General features: G+C 37.7%; 2 protein-coding genes across 3 annotated transcripts; one reads left to right on the top strand and one right to left on the bottom strand.

Annotated features, from left to right (window-relative positions):
• Nucleotides 1–2782: 2782 nt before the first annotated feature.
• LOC114146025 (potassium voltage-gated channel subfamily V member 2) lies at nt 2783–7392 on the bottom strand. Its single transcript, XM_028019762.1, has 4 exons — nt 6678–7392; nt 5941–6574; nt 5601–5726; nt 2783–3509 (listed from the first exon to the last, which is right to left on the bottom strand). The coding sequence occupies exons 1-4, from the start codon at nt 7202–7204 to the stop codon at nt 3186–3188; spliced, it is 1611 nt and encodes a 536-aa protein (XP_027875563.1). The 5' UTR covers nt 7205–7392; the 3' UTR covers nt 2783–3185.
• A 3453-nt stretch (nt 7393–10845) lies between these two features.
• rps28 (ribosomal protein S28) lies at nt 10846–13870 on the top strand. Of its 2 annotated transcripts, none has more exons than XM_028021825.1 (4): nt 10846–10998; nt 11276–11323; nt 13407–13529; nt 13753–13870. In XM_028021825.1, exons 1-3 carry the CDS (start codon nt 10912–10914, stop codon nt 13527–13529), a joined length of 258 nt encoding a protein of 85 aa, XP_027877626.1. In that variant the 5' UTR covers nt 10846–10911; the 3' UTR covers nt 13753–13870. The 2 variants fall into 2 exon arrangements, with proteins under 2 accessions (XP_027877626.1, XP_027877627.1); XM_028021826.1 differs by having other exon boundaries at nt 13724–13870.
• The last annotated feature ends 8051 nt before the right edge of the window (nt 13871–21921 follow it).

The raw sequence follows: 21921 nt of genomic DNA, 5'->3' as shown, positions 1-21921 counted from the left end.
TTGTAACCCTACTAACCTACTAATCATTTGTACAAACCCTTTTGCCAGTCAGACAGCACTGATATTTCAGGAGCTTGGAAAACATAGGGAGGGAGGAAACTCTGATCCATCACTCTCCAGGTCACCCACAGTCTGGCATCCTCACTGCTGCTTTCTTCTCCTCTGCTCAACCCTCAAGTTTTCTGTAGCACTTAGATTCTGTTTCAATTCAATTTAATTTATTTTTGTAGCGCCAGTCCACAACACTTGTCAACTCGAGGCACATTATATTAAAAAAAAAAAATTTAAACTTTGAGAGATTTGGACACTGAGCTGGTCAAGGTTGAAGAGTAATTTTTTGTCCGGTGAATCAATTCAGGTTGTTTTTTCCACATGTTTTTGGACCATATCCAGCTGAATGACCCAATTATAACCAATATCTAGTTAACTTTAAGATTTCATCACATTTTTTTATTTAGAATCTGAGTTCACACAGTCTAACAGGTTCCCAGGATCCTCGGGACAGAATAAGTCCCACAGTGTCACAGATAATCTATCAGACAGAACAGTGGTAGATCCTTCTAACCTTTCTCCCAAACAACGCATCTGCTTGTAGATGTTGCCTAATAGTTGCTAGGGAGAGTATTAGCAACCAGGACAGTCCTCCCCAGCTGATCTGCTCTCTGTGTGTGATGCCAAGACAAACATGGCATCTAGCTGTTGTCAGTGGCTTCTGTGTCACATTATATTTCTCCCCCAGGGAAACTCATAAATTGCTAATAAAAAGTTCCTAGAAAATCTGATCAACCCAAAAACAGTTAAGTAATAATCTTTAAAAATGATTAATGTATTTTTTTAAGGAGATTCTAATGTATTTTGAATTTTTTTTAAAGTAGTTCTTAAAACTGGACACCCCCACCCTCCCTCTTCTCCTGCAGCATACATAAACTTCTGAAATGAAACAGGATTCCATTGTTATGCATTTTTCATGTCTAATGAATATCTGGAAAATGGTGTCAACTCATAAAAAGCCACCTGGAGATGGACACCGGTTCGTTATTTTGCTTCTCTACTCCTAATAAGTAAAGCATCCAGAAAGCTGGAAGCACTAAACAAAGATTGCTGTGTAATTACAGTAATAAATACCAGTGGCCATATGTTAGCATTTTAGGAGTCTGGTCTATGTCAGAAGGAAAGCATTATCCTCTAAAATGTCCTGTAAGTGCTTAAACAGGACCTGGCTGTATGCACCTGATCAGATTATTCTGTTACAGAAATAGAACAGAACATGACTGACTTTTAGTCAGCCAGGCGATGCAGGAGCTAATCCTGCTAATCCTTGACAGCAAAATTAAACCCTTGGCCTCTTCTCTCCACTGACACGCCCCTTCACTCCATCTCTCCCTTCAACTTAAGTAACCTAAGCAACATGCTGAGAAGGTCATCTGACAGGAGCTCCATTTTTACCAATAATGTGAGGCATGGGGAGGGGCATAGTGGTGTGGGAGAGTGACAGGCTGCCAAAGGTTTAAAACAAATTAGAAGATATTATCATGATGGCTGATACAGTACCCTGGAGAAGTATTGGTCTCCTCATAGATTTCTTCTGTTTTTGTTTTTTGCCACAGTTAAATGTTTCAGAGCACCAAACTAAATTTAACATCAGACAAAGATCAGTTTTCAACTATTGATTTAATTTAGTAAGAGAAAAAAGTTTTCTTAAGCCTGCAGCTGATGGTGCCAATACTGGCAGCAACAACCTCCACATAGAGCATGAATGGCCTGTTTAAAGTTCTGCTACGGTGTCTCAGTTGGACTTACATCTAGACTTTAACCTGAATGTTGTTTCTTTCTATTCAGAGGTGAACCTGCAGCTTACTTTGGATCTTTGTCCTGCTGGAATTTCCTCTGAAAAGCAGAATTTACGGTTCCTTTAAATACAGTAGGTCATCCAGGTCCTGAAGAAGTGACACAGCCTCAGACCATCACACTAACACCTCGTTGCTTAGATGTAAATACGATGCTCTTTTTCAGAAATGCAGTCTTAGTTTTACATGTGAGTCCATGCATGCCTTCCAGAAAATTCCACTTTTGTATCGTCAGTCCACACAATATCTTCCCAAAAGTCTTGAGTTGTATTTTTTTCTGGTGAATGAGAGATTGGCCTGTGAGTTGCTTCGGTCAGCAGTGGATTGGCCTTGGCACTTCACTGTGGATGCTCTTGCTGCCCAGTTTTCTTCTTACTGTGGAACTGTGAACATTGACCTTAAGTTAGTCGTTCTGGGTTCTACTGTGATGTCCTTGATGAGTTATTGGAGTCTTTGAGTTCTTTTGGTAGGCCTGTTATTCCTGAAAAGGTTCACTGTTGTTTCAGCTTTCCTCCATTTGAAAAAAATGTTCTTACTTTGGTGTCCTGGCGTCCCAAATCCTAAAAAAATTGCCTTGTAACTCTTTCCAGACTGATATATGTCAATATGTTTGTTTCTGCTCTGTTTCTTTAGATCATGGTACGATGTGTTGCCTTTCAAGATGTCCAAGCCTATTTAAAAAAAAAATTCTCCTAATGAGTAAAAACATTATTTAAAACAGTTTTTTTGCATTCACTGAGGTTAATTTACATACAAAAATTTGTTTGGCAATCTGAAACATTAAAGTGCAGAAGAAATAGAAGAAATTAGTATGGAGGCAAATTTTTATGTCGTATTTGCCTAAAGGTTTTGAAAAGGTTAAAAAAAACATTTTCTCTTGCAGAGACAGGCTAAGCTGCCTCTGCTTTTCTATACTAAAGGATAGAAAAGCACAGTTCATGAAAAATACTTTCAATAAAAAATTCAACAGTATGATTTAACGTTGCTTTATTCATTGTGTAATATCGGAACTTGAAATCCTTGACATCTATTTGAGTTTAGTCAGCATTAGTTGCAGACAGGGCTATCCTTGGAAGTAGATAACAGGCTGTCTAGAGGAGGAACCCAGTCCACCTGACAGAGGAATGATCTGTCACCCAAAGCGTTTAGCAGGACCAATTGCAAAGCTACAGCTTACAGCTTATCTCTGTGTGCTGCTGCTTCCGTGTCCTCCCCTTAGATTAATCAGATCAGCTCCATAGGCTCAGCAATCCAGGCAGATGGGGTCTTTATACTGTCCAGACCCATGGGTGATAAGGCCATTTTGGGTTAGAGATGATACAATTAGGTGGCAAAATCTCAATCATCAAAGTCGTAGTCAAAGTCAGTATGTCTTCCACTGGGGCGATAGTGAATGTCATCATCCGAATCTTCAGGTGGCGGTTCGAAGCAGCGGTCGAACTTACGCCGCAGCCGTCTCCGAAGCTGGAATGTGCGCTCCGTGTTGGAAAATGAATATTCCTGCTCCTTCAGTTTGGCATAGTAGTCAGAGAACTTGTTGAACAGAATGGAAATGGGCATTCCATTAAGAATGATGCCAAAAGAGATGCAGGCAAACGCCACGCAGCGGCCAAGGTAGGAGACTGGGACGACATCTCCATAACCAACAGTAGAGATGCTCACCTACAGGAAGGAGAAAGCAGCGTCAGCTTTCAGATACCCACATGCACTTTTTACCTTTTGTCCCCACCTAACTTTTACCTTCCAAAAACTCTTTCCATCATTCCATTAGATCTGTTTGGTTTTTAGTTTCTGTCCTTTGTTAGGGTAGCTAAGACTGAGTAGAACTAAATAAATCTGATGTAGCACTACCTACCTGCAGCTTCATGCTACCAATGAAAGTATTAAACCCATACTTCAGGCTTTAGACACATGAATAACAGTTAAATAAATCCCCCGGTCTTTAAATGGGAGAAGAGGGGAAACAAGAAATTTCAAACCCAGAAAGCTAATACAGTTTTTAAAATGGCAGACACTGAACTTCCCTAAAATATTTTATTTTTGTGATTTTATTTCAGTCCATTAAAATAAATCCAGAAATTATGGCTCTTTATGAATTATGAATAGATGACATATTTTAAAGTCTAAAATAATTTAAAACGTACTGCAAAATCATATTGTTGGTCTCTGCTCAGTGGGAATGAAAAAAATCCTTAATAAGACCAATACATGACCAGGCTTTGATTTTTGCACTTCTGCGTCTGTCTATTCATAAATCCATATTTCTTATATCTAAGATGCAAAATAATAGGCAATAGCAATAGGTTTAAACCATATGTATTAGATATTAGAGTATATTTATGCTTATTAAGAAAGGTTACTTATCTACCAGAGTTAGTCATGGAGTCTCCCAGACTAAATGACTCCATGACAGGGTTTTAATACTCACACCAATCCTCATTACTTCACATTCCTCCATTTGATAGAATGATTGGACGCTCAGCTTTGTTTATTTAGTGATAGCTAAATCCAGTTATCAAGTCGTCTATCCTTTTATAGGTATTGCTTGTTCAATAAATAATAGTGAGATGATACCACTTTCTTAGATTAGAAAAGACATGTCTTTGCACCTGAAATACAAACTGCGTGCAAGTCACTTATTCTGAAGGGCATCAGTGTGAAGTTTAGTGATAATGTAAAGAATCTCAGTGTTATCTATAACAAATCCAATGTAAAACAAAAAGCACCAAACTTTACAACAGCCTCTTGTGGAGTTGTAGACTCTTAATATCTGCTAACACGGTGCTGTAGCCTACTGGTGGGAACATTTTCAGTTTGAGTTTTTTTAAATGGCTAAAATCAGTTAAAACGGTGAGGTCTCACGAGGTTGTTAGCTCCCTCCACTTTGGGATGTAATTACTCCTCAAGAACCTAACAGTGAAATGATATCGTTTTACTACTGATCTTGACAAACTCATAGTCGTATGTGTTCTCATCAGAGCACTTCGCTCTCAGGCTGTAGGTTTACTGATAGTTCAGCGCATCTAAAGGAAAGGAGGCTGATCTGTTATTTATCAAGTTTCTCTCCTGTACATCCCTTCTACTTTTCAAAGAAGCGGTATTGTGTATTTTCCAGCTATGTAATGCCAATTTATAGAACAGCCAAGTAACTAAGTTTGCAGTTTTAGCAAAGAAAGATGTTTTTGTGTAAAGTCATTTTGTCCTTGCTCAAGATACAGTAAGTGATAAATGGGATTTTATCATCAACTCAATTTCTGTTACATTATAATTAAACAACAATGAACTGCCTTTAATATAATATGATTTTGTCTTTAGTGGATTTAATGGCACTGGAACAAATTCTTTTTACATAAATTGTTTTGGTAACAAGCAGATAGAAATTGTACCTGTTGGTGTGTTACATTCTTTTGAGAACTACTGCTATATAAATAAATCAAACTGAGCTGAAAAGTTTTTTTCCCTTTTAATAATAAGGGAAAATCTGAAACAAACCTTTTGATTATTGAAAAACGGCTGAAACACTGAGTTTATGTAGACTAAAAACCCACCTGTTTGGAGGTGCTTTTGAAACATTACAAATTAAGAATTTAATGACGGTGATGATTCAATTGTTGATTCTATGTTGCATGACTTTGTGTTTTTGTGCACTTTGAAATGCCCTGTTGCTGAACTGTGCTATACAAATAAAATTTGATTCATTGATTGATAACCAAGAGGTTGTTGTAAAAAGATTAATGTTTGGGCTTGACTCACTGCGGCCCACCACCAGGCATCTGGTATGCTGCTGAATGGAGTCCCGGGCTGATCCACCTCAACAGAATGCATGAGAGCAGAAAAGGTGAAGATGCCCATGGCGATGAAGAGAAACAGACAGCAAACCTGCGATGTTATGAGAAACACGTTACCAGCTGCCTGTTCCTACTGCAGATCTGTTTCTAAGGTATATTTTTACAATCTGATAGGTGATGTGGTGTGTTTTTCCCTTCTTTCCATTGAGTACCATTCCAGTTTTTTATTTTTGTTGAATTCTACACAAATAAAAACTTCCAATGATGGCAATGTATGTTTGTGCTTTTTAACCTTGAGTCCATACCTGCTCAGAGCACTGGCGGATGGTGAAGCCGAAGGCCCTCATGCCAGTGGAGTGACGAGCGAGTTTCAGGATACGAAAGATTCGCATCAACTTGACCACTTTGAGCACCTTGCTGACTTTACTGACTCGTGACATGGCTTTCAGATCTTCTTGTGCATTAGCATCTTCTGAATCTATAACAAATGTCTCAAAGATTATCTGGAGAAAGTAGGGCATGACAGCAACCACATCAACAAAATTGAGGGCACTCCTCAAAAAATGTTTGATGTTGGAAGTGGTGGCTAGACGTAAAAAGTATTCTAGAGTGAAGAAGAGGATGGAAGCAATCTCCACCCATTCCATGAAGGTTTTGCCTGCAACTTTGTATTCCCTAAGTTCCTGTACAGTGTTCATTGTCATGGCAACAATTGAGATGAGAACAAAAAGACTGGAGAATACAGCAAAGGCTTTGGCTGGTAGGGAGGAGTACGGATTCTCCATCAAATCCCAGAGAATCTTTCGCAAACCTCCCAGAAACATGGTCTTGTAGCATTCGTCATCCTGGTGAGGTTTAATCTCATCAATCAGCTCCTGGTTAACCTTTAGTTGGTCTCTGATGTCATCTACCTTCTCCTCAAACAATATCCGACAGCACCTGAGAAAAACATTTTCACAAGAGTACATTCCTTAGCTCTCCTTAAAATACACACACAACAACTAACAATAAAGGTTTTGAATACAAAGCACATGAAGAATACCTTGGAGTGTCTTTCAGTTTCAGCCCCCAGAATGACATCTCTTCCTCAAAGTTGACAGGACAGAGGCTGTCCATCACCCAGAGGACATTGCTGCAGTAGAAGTGAAATATGTAATGGAAAAACATAGGGTCCCTATCAAAAAAGAACTCGTTGCTCACAACATTATAATCATCACAGAGAGTGAGCCGCTTCACTGGATCATCACACAGAGCAAGGGTTCCGATCCTGGTCCTTGGATATCGGAGAGCCAAGTGCTTTGGGATGTGGAATATTTTTCCACCTATATTTAGGTTGACAATGTTTGATCTTCTTGGGTTGGGCAAATCTTCCGCCTTTATTTTTTTCCCATCAGGACTGTCAAGGTTGTCCATCGAAGTCCATGGTTTTACCGAGCTGTCCTGTGAAAAGGGAAAGACATATTCTTCTTCTTCTGCGCTTTGTGAAAAGCTCAGATCCCGCTTCACACTGGCAAAAAGACTGGAGCGACGCTTTCTCAGCGCCTTCAGCTTGGGCTTTATGGCTGCCATTGTGCCCGCTCCTTAGCAGTACAACCAGCTGAAGGTTTTGTGCCAAGTTAGGATCAAGTTGATGAAAAACAGCAAGAAAATTCCATGAGAATCACATAAGCAAAAGATTACACCTCAAAATCATCCTGCCTGTGGGTGAAATACAGCTGACAAAAGTGATACCAATCTTTTGAGTCAGAGAGCAGGATCAGCAGCATATGTTAAGGATTCAGTGCCTTCTCTGATTCTGTAATCCTATTGATGTTCTCTCTGTCCCACAGCAAGTTAAAAATACTGTTCACTGGGATTAGTACTGTGATTTAGGGCTTTGAATTCTCAGAGAGCAAGAAGGCGGAAAGAGTGATGTGATGACAGTATTGCTGACAAGGCTACGTACTGTACATGCTAATGCTACAGATACGAACTATAGTCGTACAATTTAATCCCTTTGCTAAACTGATAATCATATGGAATGTGTGCTTTAAAGTTAATATGAAGAAAATAACTTTGAATGGCTCACTTCTATTCATGTATACATAAATAAAAGAGTGTTACACTGCTCTTCAGTTCTTTCCATTTTCAATTGGATACATGTGAAGTCTTTGACATGCCCATTTTAGCTATTTTACTTTGTTTTTCTAAAATCAATTAGCAGTTGGATGTGTGTTTGGGACTCATGTTGGAAATTCATTCTCGTTTCCAACATGAGAATGTACCAACATGCCCTGGTACATTCTTAATAAGAATGCTCCAGGGCTTTGTTATCAAGAATGCCCTGGTGCATTTTTCATTTATCCTGTCATCCCTATTATCAATAAACTGTAAGATATCCCACAATATGTTCCCAAAAGCAAACATCCCTTTTAACATTGTTTTTCTGTGATGATGTTTGGAACCTTTCCTTTTCTTCAACAGTGGAGTGTTGCGTAGTGAGTAAGTATAAGGGCCATTGCAGTCGAGTTTCTGAGAATTGGGTAGGTCAGGGGTCACCAACCTTTTAGAGACTGGGAGCTACTTCACGGGTACAGAGTAACACGAAGGGCTACTTGTTTGATACAGACATAAATTTTCTTGGCTCAGCCTTTATAACAATAGTATACTGTATATACGTATATATATGATTACATGCATTCTGATCATATTAATGTTAGGGACTACTGACAATAGTTATCAGTAATAATTTACCATGGCAGCTATGGTTAATTTCTACTATGTGATCAGAAGTTCTTAGTTCAGAGTTTTAAGTTTGATTCCCTTTTGGAGCTTTTCTGTGATTCTAAATTGCCCCCAAGTCACTGAGAGTCTGGATTGTTGCTGTACAGCTGTACACACTGTGAGATTTTCCTTAAAATAAAATAAAAAGAAAAGAAAGGTTATTGCATTTTTTATTATCCAACCCTCTTTACGATTAACAAAATTGTAGAGAGAAGAAAAAGTTATTTTGTGCCAAAACATCTTGTATATAGGGCACATCAGTATGAGTCTGTGGGGGGTCAAAGGGAATGAATAGACCAAAAGCCCAAAAACTCTTTTTTCTTTTGAACAATATTTCCCATAACTAATATGTTCATTCTAATGAATAAAACGAGGAAAAAAGCGTAAAAATATTAGTAAAGAAAACCCTTGTTTATTAACCCTCTATAACAGGGCGTTGCCCTCAGGCAATAAACCACATATCTCACATTGCTCCTTTATTTTATTTTTTGGGGGGAGAAGTGATTTAAAGTACCACCTGACATATTTTTGTCAAAATAAAAGAGGTATTGAGGTTCATGTGACCTTTTACTTGGAAGAGGAGCAGTCTTTTTTATGAAGGAGCATTTCATGCTACACCTTGCCTCCTACTTGTAAGTTATAGATAACTTTTCTTCATGTTTAAATTTTGGGTAACTAATTAAAAATATTTGTCTGTGAGTATGTAAAGAAGCATTGTAGATCATTTCAAGACAATATTTTTTATAATTTATATGCTAAAACTGTGTTTTTTTTGTTTGTTGCCTCAGGGCAACATTGCGCAGTTGGGGCCCTTTTGTTCAGACAATATTATTGTAGTGCGTTGATATGCAGTTGATTACAAAATAATTATAAAGCCAAATTTTTAACTTTATTATTGACTAACAGCAACAGGAGATGGATGCAAGATCATTTCATGGACAAAAAGTGCACGGTTCATAAGTTGGGGTTATTCCCGATAAAAATATGAGGATCGACTGTACAACCATTATTTCATTGTTTGTTTATCCTCAAAACTAACTTTAGTCTCAAAGGTGATAAGCTGGTCATCAATGAATAAATGGCCCTATTCCAAGGCAGGCAAAGACTTAAGCAATACCTGCCAAAACCAAAAATATGGGGCTGCAAGGTACTTCATATGGCTGGTGCAGATAGTGTTCTGTACAACTTGATAACAGCTCCGCTGTCGTAGGGACAGATACAGAAAATCCTTCCTGCCACATGCCATCTCACTGTACAATAAAAGCTAAATCATTGTTCTGCACTAATCAGTCCAATTTTGCACAACTGTGGCACACTTGCTGTAGTACATATCTGCATTTTTTGAATCTTTGCAAGGACTGCTCTTAAGTTGCTTTTTATATTAACAGCATTTTATATTTTTACAATTTATAGCATTTTATATTTTATTTTTTATTTTTTGTTTTATCTACAACTACTACTCAGTGGTAGTTGTTATTGTGTCTTGTCTCTATGCTGTAACTGCGAAGTAATTTCCCTGCTGGGATGAATAAAGTACTTCTATTCTATTCTATTCTATTCTATTCTATAACCTTCACAGGGCGAGTCGTGCAACTACCAGATCTACCAGATATGGGAGCTGGTGGAAATATTGTCCTTGGCTTGGCTCAAATTCTACCAAAAAAAATAAAAAAAATCAGAATTACAAACTCTTAAAAAAAGAACTTGCAGCCCTAACTATAGTCACTGGTGTGAATCTGGTTGCTACAACCCATAGATAATCAGATAAACAGATGGTGATTCATAGGTATGTCAATAATCAAGAACCAGAAATGTGATATACACTCTTTTTCACATCAGCAAGCAATTCCTTCCTGATGTTTTACATATAATAGAAAAAAAAAGACTGATGTCAACATCCTTAGTGATTCCAACTCTGCCAAATATACACACGTACAAACACACAAATGCTCGTTTTAATAATTTGTTATATGTAGCATTCATAAATGAACATTGGTTGTTTATTTTATATTTGGTGAGTTGGAACCATGTCTGATTTATTTTTGTCAAAAAAAGGTTTTTTTATGAATTTAGTTTTTGTTTGATTTGTATTTCACTTCTCATAATCACTGAAGAAAACCTTGGTGTTCTACACCCCAATGTTGCCCTGAGGCAACAAACCCAAATCTGGTTCCGGGAGGTGTCGGGGTCCGACTTGATGATTGATATGTAATTATAGACCACTAAGCTCCCAAAGAATGCAGGAAAATATTTTCCCCCCAAAAAATAAAAAGTCATGCCATAGTGTTAAAGACTTATTTTACTTTTTTTTACGGCAAGTCTTTCCGGTACCGGAAACGGAAGTTGAAAAGTCAAATACTAATTTTAAAATATACATGTTAAGGTTTTGAATTTGTCTGTTCGATAGAAATTTGCATGCATTCATGTTTATTTTAATGTTATATATAACGCTCTTATTTGATCTAAAAACAATAATCAATAAGAGTTTAACTTCGAAGTCCCAGTGTGGATATATGCGCTCCTCGCCCCACGTGACTTCCTTTCTGGTAAAACCTGACAACATGGACGCCAGCCGCGTGCAGCCGATTAAGCTTGCTAGAGTAAGAAAACCCATCAGACTATTGTAGAAATGTCGTTTGTTTGGACTTACATTTTTATGAACACATGCTGACTCAGTTGGTAACAGTATTTTAAGGCTAAGTAAAGTTTTTATTTAGTTAAATGGAAATAAACTGTCCTAATGTCGCGCTTCCATCATGGAGGCCTGTCCGTGCTACAGTTTCTTATCTGAGAGCTGATGTTTCCACATTATGTTCGTGTTCTCGGTCATAAATATTAAACTGTTTTATTCATGTTCACCTATGGTTTATTTTCTAGGTCACAAAGGTCCTCGGAAGAACCGGTTCTCAGGGCCAGTGTACACAGGTATGTTAGCATTGTTCTCCACCGGTTAGCATCTTGGCATTATCCTGACTCTGAAGAAGACTTCTATATGTATTTATGTGTATTTATACCGAGCCATGCCCCTTATTAGCTTTTCCCCTCATCCCATCATTTTAGAAATAGAAATGACGTTGATTGTGTTAGAGGAATTTTTGTCTTTCACTCTTTAAGTTTATACCCACATGTTTTAACCTTCCTAAGCTTTATTTTCTATCAGTAACTAGACTGAGAAAGATGACAGAAGTAGGGTAGGATTGAATATAGCATTTAAAAAAGGTCCTTTTGATGTAGGGGCTTGTCATTTCCATTCATCTGCCAATTAATATTTACACTCTTTGATATGTAGTGCCTAGGTTTCTGTTTGAAAATTATCTGACTTCGAATGTTTGATATTGACCATATTTTTAATTCATGGAAGAATTGATGTTTTTGCTCTCAGAGCACCGACTTCATATTTCCTAATTGTAGTCTTCTTTAATGAACGTTATTTCAGACATCTTAAAGCAAAATGTAACTTGAAGGTATTTTGATTACTTCTCAATTAATATATCTTTAGATTGTACCACATTGTAGATGATGTCATATTGAAAGTGCAATATCAGAGCAGTAAGACAGCTTGCATAAAGGCTCTTATGCAAGCTGAATGCCTTAAATTCATATTTCCAAACAAATGTGGCCACTTGGATGTACTTCCTCTGGGCTTTATAACCAAAACTGATATAGGTTATAGATCCGAAATGATGAAATTTTTGGTGTGTTGTGTTTATCATGATGATGGAAAAGAGTATGGTGAAGAAAATTATGGTAATCATATTCACCATTACTGTTAAGCTACAGTATTTAATGTGAAGCAGCCCCAATATTTACCAAGTTGTTTGGTCCAAAATTAAAAAGAACCATAATCAGTAGGGCTGCAGCTAACGATTATTTTAGTAATCGAGTATTTTATTGATTATTCTGACAAGTAATCGGACAAAATATTTTTCATTAACCACATAAGCCTTTTTTTATATACAACATTAATAGTTAATTAAAAAAATTCAAATTAAGATTTTAATTCCTGCAGTACATGCAGCAAGAACCTTTCCTTAGTGAACGTGATCATTCATAACAAAGATGAATCTGCTGCTAAAACAATGCTAACATCACCATGTGAAGAGCCTCACATGCCTTTTTCTTTTAAAATAATTTAATAGCAAAGAATGTGTGTGACAACTACAATTTAACAAATTGACCATGACTTTTTCATCTCACAGTTTTCCACCAGCTTCAGGTCATTTCACTCCTTTGTCACTCCAACTGAGAACTTTTACTGACTTTTGAATTTTTATTTTCCAATTGTAAAATATCTTCAGCCATCATAGTAAAGGTCCTCAGATGAACTAATAGAATATCCTGTTTTCATGCTATGTACATCAGAAATATTTACCCAGGTGAAGTTCACATGATTGTCATCTGTCGTGACTGGATCCAAGGAAAGTGTACAGTCTGGGATGTCGTGATGCTATAAAAACTTTTAAAAAATTGTTCATGCCTTTAGATCTGCAGACACCTGATCGCTTCAAATCACTCTGCAAACACTTCTGTTTCAAACTGGGGTTGAAATTAGGCTTTTAAAATAGAGATTTTTGTGGTTTGCTTGTATATATATATATATATATTTTTTGACAGATTTTAAGATGTTTGTTTTTTTGTAGTTTTTCTGCTTAAAAAAAAAAACATTTCTGTTTCCTCAGAAATGGTCCAAAGTTCCAGAGGTGATTCTGGTGGCTTAGAGGCACTTCCTGCTAACAGCGTTAGCTTCCTGCCCTCTGCTGGTGCTCTTCTTGTCCTTCATAACGTACATTTGCTTTACGGCAGTTCTACTTTCAAGATGACACTATTCCATTATAGTCTGGCTCATGGTTATGGATGAAACATTAGTGAAGTCGTACTGATTTAGTTTTGTCAGAAGTCCAGTGGGTTCTTGTTGCCAGTGAGCTTTAACTTCACTCAGACCAAAAATGTCAAAACAAAATGAAGATGAGAAGTTCCAGTTTCTTATGCAGGTTGTTTTTTCCTCCAGGTCCGAGTCGAGTTCATGGACGACAGCAACCGCTCCATCATCAGGAACGTGAAGGGCCCCGTCAGAGAAGGAGACGTGCTGACACTTCTGGAGTCTGAGAGAGAAGCCAGGAGGCTGCGATAGGTGAGACCAAACAGCTGGAACCACATCTGGATATTTAAACTGCTTATTTGAATCCAGCTTTTTTTGTTCATCTTAAAACACTTGGAAACATTTTAGAATCATCTGAGCTTGGGTTTAGCCATTTCAATTCAGATGTCTTAGTGAATAAAGGCATCAGATGGCTTGCATTACTTTTTTTGTGTGTGTGTTTTCAGATGGATTGACTGAGTTGTTGTTTTCACAGTGGAAGATGAAGCTGTGGAACATCCGGTGGCTCCAGCTCCACTCACTGGGACTACAGCTCATGTTCACAATTTCAAAACACGTTCAAATGTTTTGAAATAAATGTGGGTATTCACAAATCTTTGACTCATGTGTTTTTTTTAACTTTTGTAATAAATCCATCTAATAAATTTTAAGTTTGACCATCATACCAAAGATAAGTGACAATTATGTTTTGTCCCAGTGATATTGTGAAAAGACAATAACTTAAGCACATCTGATGGAGAATATCCCCACATTAAACATGACCGAGAGTACAGGAGGATTTTTACATGCGTGTTATAGAAACTCTGCAGCTGTAGTAACTTTACAAAGATGGTGGTTTGAAAACACAAACATTTTAGTTCAAATTACCTCCAGGAAAATACGGCTCTACCGTCCTCCTCCCTGTTGGCAGCACAGCTTTACTTTTAGTTTCCTCAGCAGGTTGTCACAAGTGGAAAGCAGCCGATCATTCAGATCTGCTATGTCTGCAGGTTAAGTTTCCTGAGCTTCTGCTCTGCAATATTGTAACATGCAGTGTTTTTCCAGCAGGGGGCAGCACAACTCTTTCACTGCAGATAGTTTCATTCTAATGTTCTAAAAGCGGTTCCCTTTTAAGTTCAGGTTTAAATTTTAGAGTAAAAACCAATTGGAAAAATGTCTTGTGTGGAAGCCTTTTTCTTTGTTTTTGTTTTTTATTCAGGTCAATCCAATATAAAATTATATTTAAGTCAGACAGTTCCCCAATTTGGTGACTAACTTGTATTAAAGGTGCAGTTTGTAACTTTCATAAAGGATATGTTTTGTACATTTATTAAAACTGTCACCATATTAAGTTAGTAAAAAGATACATTTTATCCCACCTCTGCTATTGCCATCTGAAAAAATAAACTGCTTCTCACCAAAAACAATCAGAGCCAGGAGGAGGAGGGTCTTAGCGCTGTCAGTCAACCTCACTATTTTCTGCTCAGTGTGCTAATGGTGGAGAAACAACTCACCATTACAGGAAAACCTTTTATCCGCTGTCATCACTGGCTATGCTAATCAGCTTGAGCAATCACAACAGGATCTGATAGAGCTAAGACCCACCTCTGGCTTTTGATTGGCTGTTTCTAGTTACCACTAGGAAAAGACAGATTCATTTTCTCACATATTTGTCTCATTCCATACTGTCATGACATGGTGATGGCTTCAACAGATATTTTTTCAGTTACAAACTGCACCTTTAATACAAGTTAGTCACCAAATTGGGGAACTGTCTGACTTAAATATAATTTTATATTGGATTGACCTGAATAAAAGACAAAAAAGTTCATTACTGCAGCTTTAAAGTATTTAATAAATTATCACAATTTTACGATTAGAACTGGGTATTAAATACTGAGGTCTGATTTTTGGCCACTTTAGTTTCCCATGTTACCAAGCTGCTTTATGGTGCTAATGTGAATTTAAGAGACGGGTGCAAACTATTGATCGGGAATTTCCATTTTAACAATTTGTTCAAAAACACTTTCATAATCCAAGTAGAACAAATAATCTAACTTGTTCAAGTTTCTTCATAGTTGCAGATGCTGATGGCTTCAGGATCTCCTGTAGCAGTCTGAGGCCTCTGACTGAAGACATTTGTATGACAGTCTCATGAAGAAGATGTTCAGTGTTATCCAATTTCTTTCTTTTGAGGAATCTCTCATTGCACAATCATCTCCAGAGCTTCCACAGTCGTCCCCAGAACAGAATCAGAACAGAACCAGCCTTCTTTATCAGGTTGCTGAGCCTTTTTATGTCCCTGGTTCTGATGCTGCTGCTCCAACAGATGACGGCAGAAGTGATGACACCCAAAAACACACTCAGAAGATCTGCAACATCTTGACCACTGAAGAATTAATATTCCTCTACCACCTCCACTTTATCTACCATGATGAAAGTAGTGTTTAACCCAACTCTCTCAAAATCTGCAATAATCTCCTTTGTTTTGTTCACATTTAAGATGAGGTGATTGTTTCCACACCAGGACACAAAGTGGTCCACCAGCTCCACTCAGATTCTCGACTATCTCTGATCCACCTGACGACTGCTGAGTCATCTGAGCATTTCTGCAGATGACCGGAGTCTGCATCGTTTTTCAAAAAGAAGCCTAACCTGCTCTCTTTCAGTTTAGACCATTTACATTAGGGCTTCCCAAAGTTGGGGAAATGACCTCTTGAAACAAGTTAAGAGGTCATTTCACATTAACATTTAGAGACTCAAAGAGAGAATAGCATCTGGATATTAAAATATTATTTCAGCCTTCACATGGTAGTTTTACCATTTTCTTTTACATCTTTATGGTTTTGATTTCTAATTTAAATAATTTCAGGTTAAAAATTTCATTTGGATTTTCTGATGGATTGACTGAAAATTTTGAAGGCAAATGCAAGAAGATGTTGCATCTTCGTAAAGATGCAACATTACTTATTTAACAGTTTTGTTATTAAAGTTTTGACCTACTGTTCATTCTAGGAATGCAATGCTCAAAATGTCTATTTATTTCAATAATTTATTATTATTAATGAGCATATTTTGTTTTGCAGTGTAGTTAGTTGAAATTGCAATTTTAGTGTGCCACCCTTCACCCCCACCTAGAAAAAAATCTAGGTGTAGGTGCTGCTGTGTCTGTTGGTTTTCTATTCCTCTATTACATGTAGTACAAACAACACATGTTTGTGTTTGCACAAAGTCTTTCTCTATATATAAACCATTCTGCACAGTTTTACAGGGAGCCTTTTAAGGCCTGTGCAGCTTTCCAGGATTCCTGTGGCTGTAACCAGCCTGAGCAACCAGAGAGGAAAACTGACACCAGACTACAAATTAACTCCTGGAGACTTTTCAGCATTCAGGTTCAAGAGTACAAGCATGCTGGCACAAGCTGGCTGCACTCAGAAATTTGAATTAGAAGCACAGGAGATGGACAGCCAACATTCCTTTCATTGTTTTATAAAGTCAGAAAAACACAACAAACCTGAATAAATGGTGTTTAGCTTTAAGATGAAGGCATATACAATGACAGCTCATTTGAAGCCTCTTCATCGTATTGATTCTTTTTTCTTTTTTTTTTTGGACAAACTAGGTGGTTTATATAAAAACTACAAAAACAAGAGTGAGGTTAAAAAATGTTTTCAGAGTACTTAACAGCTGGTGCACATGAAAACAGATCGGTGTCACCAAGGTCTCCTTCAGCTTCAAAAACCTGGTCATCATCTGTCTAAGCCACAAACAGCTCACACACACATGCATTTAGAGCAGTCGGCGGTGTGTGTTTACCAGTTCAGCACCGGGTTCCCACTCTGTAACACACAGGTCTGGAGAGCAGAGACAGATCCAGCCAAGGCCACTCTACGTCTGTCTGCAAGGACGGACTCAGTGTGGAGAAAACACCAGCGGTGGACATCTGCTTGTCTGCCTGTCTATCTATCTGCTTGCCTGCTTGTCTGTCTGTCTGCCTGCCTGTCTGTCTGTCTGTCTGTCTCTGGCTTTGCTCAGACATTCTGGAGCACTGTGGAAGAAAAGAAGAGAGAAAACATTGAAATGGAGGTGCAGCGAGTAAAAACCTTGGAGTTTGAAGGGACGACAGCACAGACAGTCGGTCTGAAACATGTCCAGAGAAGTGGCACTTTCTAACTTTGAGCAGAAGCTTTGATAAACAGATCATCTTCAATGTCAGAGTTTATTATCTTTAGGAAGGTTGATGTTTCTATCTGCTTCTCAGTCCTGAGCAAAGCCTAGGTGGCTTTAACAGCTGCCTCCAGGTCATGTGCATCGTTGGGTCTAGTGTCTCTCATCTTCTCCTTCATAATATCTTATCTGTGTATTTAAAGGTTAGGTCAACTATGCACGGTAACACCACCGTGACCGAAGCAGCCTGTCAGCTAGAGGAGTATTCAAAGTGCTCTAGAGTCTCCTTCTAGACAGCTGTGTTGGACTTCAGAAAACCCAGAGGACCAGAAGCCTAACCAACACTGACTGTGGAAACTTCACACTGAACTTCCAGCATCATGGATCCTGATCTTCTTCACTCTTCCTCCAAACTCTGTGACTTTAATTTCCAGAACAAACGCAAACTTCACTCTCTCTCTCTGAAAAGAGGTCTTTGGGCCACATTTCTTTATCTCCTATTTGTACCTCATGCCTGGGATTGGTCTGTGTAGAGACGCTTGATGTTCTGATTTCAGCCTCAGTTTATTCCTAGTGAAACTCCAGCAAATTCCTGAATGGATGTTTTTTCTCAACACTGCAGTTTTCTCTGTTGCTGCTGTACCTTTTCCCACCACATTTCGACCTTCCACTGAACTTTCTATAGAAATGTTCCTCATACATTGTTTTGTGAACAGCCAGCTTTTTCAGCAATCACCTCTTGTATCTTCTGTGCATCTGTCCACTCAGCAGTTTTCCCTATGACTGTGTATATACCATAACATGCCCACTACATAAAACGTATACTTTAAAAATGCTTTTTTTAAATTGGTGTGGTTTCCTAATTATTTTCTGAGACTCTGAGTTTTGGGTTTTTATTGTCTGTAAGCCATGATTATAGAAAATTACAAGAATTAAAAGTTTGAAATATTTCACTCTCTATTTGATGAATCTGTTGAAGTTGGAGCTCGGACATTTTTGTTATTATGTATTTTTATTGCATAATGCTCTTTCTTCATGACTGTGTATTTTGTGAAGTGCACCGCTCCCTTCTTCAACAAACACTCCACAGCATGATGCTGCCTGCCTATGTTTTAGAGTTGAGTGATGTTCCCAGGCTTACAATATTCCCAGTGTTTATTTTAATTATAACGAGTGTCATTATAATCAAATATGTCAGTTTTAGTTTGATCAGACTTCAGATCACTCTTTGTTGTTTCAGCCCCTGTTAGTACAGAAATTCTCTAGGTGTGGATAATGATGCTGCTGCTTCAGCCAACATCTTCCAAAGGTTTTCTACTTCAGGTCAGGCATTTATTCATATATGACGTTACTATGAAATGAATGAAAATGTTAATCTAGGCTGTCTTCTTCCTGAATAACATAAGTTGAATCATTGAAATTATTTTACTGTTGTAGACAAAAGAAATGTAGTAAAGTATCATTTTGCATGCGGTTATTCACCACTGAAGCAACAATATACTGCTGCTTTGAACAAATGAAAAATATGAAAAATGATAAATACAAAAGCTAGAAGCACATGAGTAGTGATTCATGCTCAGCCTGTTACATCTGTCCTGCTTCAGAAATGATTTACTTACAGTCTGTCAATGTCAAATAATTGTTTGACTTAATGTGAAAAAGTTCTGCAGATGGAAGATTTTCTGACTCTAACAATCTCCAAATGAAATTTCCTAAAAAAAAAAAAAAAACATAATTTGTCATGATTATATGGGTTACTTTACAAAGCTAGCTTCATTAAAAATTTTCTTTAAACAGTTCTTTAAACATAAACTAAGGTGTGTGTGTGAACTTAAGTGCATATAAACTTCTGACTTAAATGAAAAGAAAACAAAGTGAGAGCAAAAGTCAGGTTTTTTTTCATTTTGCATATTAATATGTTCTTTCATCTGTAGCTTCATTGTCCACAGGAAGAGGAAGAGTTGGTGTATTTAGTATTTTTGATTTCAGAATATCTGAAATGTAAAATATTTTCAAAGAAACACTTCATTTCTCTCTACTTCATTTTGCTAACATTAAGGAAGCAAAGTCAATTAATAACTATAAGCTCTAATTTAGACTGCATTTCAAATTCCACCATTCGACAAAATGATGACTAAAAGTCAGAGGTGTGTCAGTTTATAAGATTTTCTGTTAATGTCAAATGGATTTGTGATATAATACATGTAAAACAAGCAGAGCTGGACCCTTGTCTGTCCCAGGGCTCGCAGCAGGGCGCGTAGCAGGGAGGCTGCAGATCCCCTGATTTATGAACTCTGAGCCCAAAGATTTGGATGGTGGCCCTCTGATTTTACAAAACGAGGACATTAAAAAAAAAAGACAATCAGCCCAGAAGTAACTAGGAGTCATTTCCTGTCCGTCTTTATCTGTCCTGAGTCCATCTTTTTTCTCATGGTCAGTAAATCATTCCTCCACCCCGTCCTTCTGTTCAACACATCTGGTTACTGAACTCTAGTAAACTCTGTCTCTTGGGAGACTGCCATTATGTTCTGTCATCAACTACACAAGATGGCATTGGTCCTATTGCAAGAGAATCCATCACATTTTCACATTTTAGAGCAACAACAGCTGGTAAACGTGAATGGAAAAAAAAACTCCTGATGTGCAGCACATTCTGGAGTTAGTTAATCTCTGGAACAGATAAAGATCAAGCACAGTGGTCTTCTTTTGCTTTAATGTAAGCTAAAGTGCAAAGGAGGGAGACTGCATTGTGCGAAGGTCAGAAAAACAAGCCGTGGATTTATTTTTCCAACGCCCATCCCCTGCCAAGAGTGGGACTTGTTTCTCCTCTCACAACAACAGGTGCACAGTCTGAAAATGTGACTGGCTGGTGAAAACCGGGGCTAGATTCTTGGCAGGTTGTCGAGGGAGGAATTAGAAGTCACACACAGAAACTAAAACACATTCACTGAGACAGACAGGGTCATGGTGAATTGGCTGCACAGTCAGCTGACTATTAGGTTGACTGGTCTCTCTAGATTTTCTAAAGGAGCGAGTGAGTATGGTTGTGTGTCGGTGTGTTGTCCTGTGATGGACAGGTGACCCTCCCAGGGTGACCCAGACCTCTCACCCAACAACCACTGGAGAAGCCCCCGCATGGATAAGCTAGTATACACATGGATGAAATATGAATCTAATTTCTAAAATTGAAGCTAGAAAAATTCTTGGAACATTTAAGTCTTACTGTAACAAAAAGCAACATCACTATACAATAAATTAGATTAGAATTCAAAATAGTGTCTAAAGAAGAATGTTTTTTGTAAAATAGGAGATTTCCATCTAACTAGATTGTCTTCCACTTTCTCCAAAAGCGGGATGTGAAATATTTTGTTCCTTTTTTTTCTCAACATGTTTCTTTACATCCATATTAAAATTATCCATATTAAAATCCATTAAACCTTCATGTTTATCCAACTTGGATAAACATGAAGTATACTATTAAATACTCCTAACAGTATTTAAGCCTATTAGGAAGCTTAGATACTCCTAATAATTACCCACACAGTGTAGAATAACTTGAAACTCTTGAGAAAAAGTTATTTTAATTCAAACATGCTTTTTCGTTTGTCAGAGGAAGATCCCGGCCACTCCGTCCAGCTGACTGGTTCCAGGTGGAAACATCTTTCTGTTTCTGTTCAGAATATCAGGTTGGTTAGTGGTACTAAATAATTTTAGTACCTGCCTTTCACACATTTAAATCAAATATGCAAAAGTAAAAAGTGTTTAAATAATTACAAGACATCTTATCAACCATTGTCATTGCACTGACAGATGGTTTATGTCTTGGTTTGCATCACTTGACTAATCATTCCTCGAATGATTAGTCAAGTTATCATTTTTTACAGTGTAAGTGTGTGCTCTGAAATCAACTCAGACAGAAAAAAAAGATAATTTCTATAGCGATAGAACAAATTGAATTAAACAAAACACAATCAGAAGATTTAAGCTAACATGACTGTTAATGGCAGATGAATTATAGAGCTGTTTGTTCTCTCAGTCAGAGGTCCAAAACAGTCTGCTGCCTCCATGGCAGTCCTATTCTACTGCTGCTGTCCAAGGCCTAAATTCAATTAGGCGTCCGGATTTGAGATTACAGAGGCTCAGAGAGGGCATTAGAAGTCACAGGGTGTTAATGAGAGAGCCAAGCAGATGGACTGGGATCAAAAATACAGTGTGACATTTGGTAATACATAAAGTGCAGAAACAGCATTACTGTTACCTTTGGCTGTCATACTTGTTTATATGTGATTGTCTTACGTATGACAGTTACACAAATCAAACTGATTCAGGTTTTAAATAATATACAACACAAATCAACTTGTGGTAAAGTTTGGTTAATATCTGTGTCACGGTCCGAGTTCGGGTATAAAACCATCTCACTCAGACACGCTCCTTGATGGCAATCATTGATCAATAGCAATTCTTCAGCTTTGCACATGTTTGATACCTTTGGTTTATG

This window comes from Xiphophorus couchianus, chromosome 6 (assembly GCF_001444195.1).
Source record: "Xiphophorus couchianus chromosome 6, X_couchianus-1.0, whole genome shotgun sequence".
In the NCBI taxonomy this organism is placed as follows: domain Eukaryota; kingdom Metazoa; phylum Chordata; class Actinopteri; order Cyprinodontiformes; family Poeciliidae; genus Xiphophorus; species Xiphophorus couchianus.
This window is presented reverse-complemented; position numbering and strand designations above follow the sequence as displayed.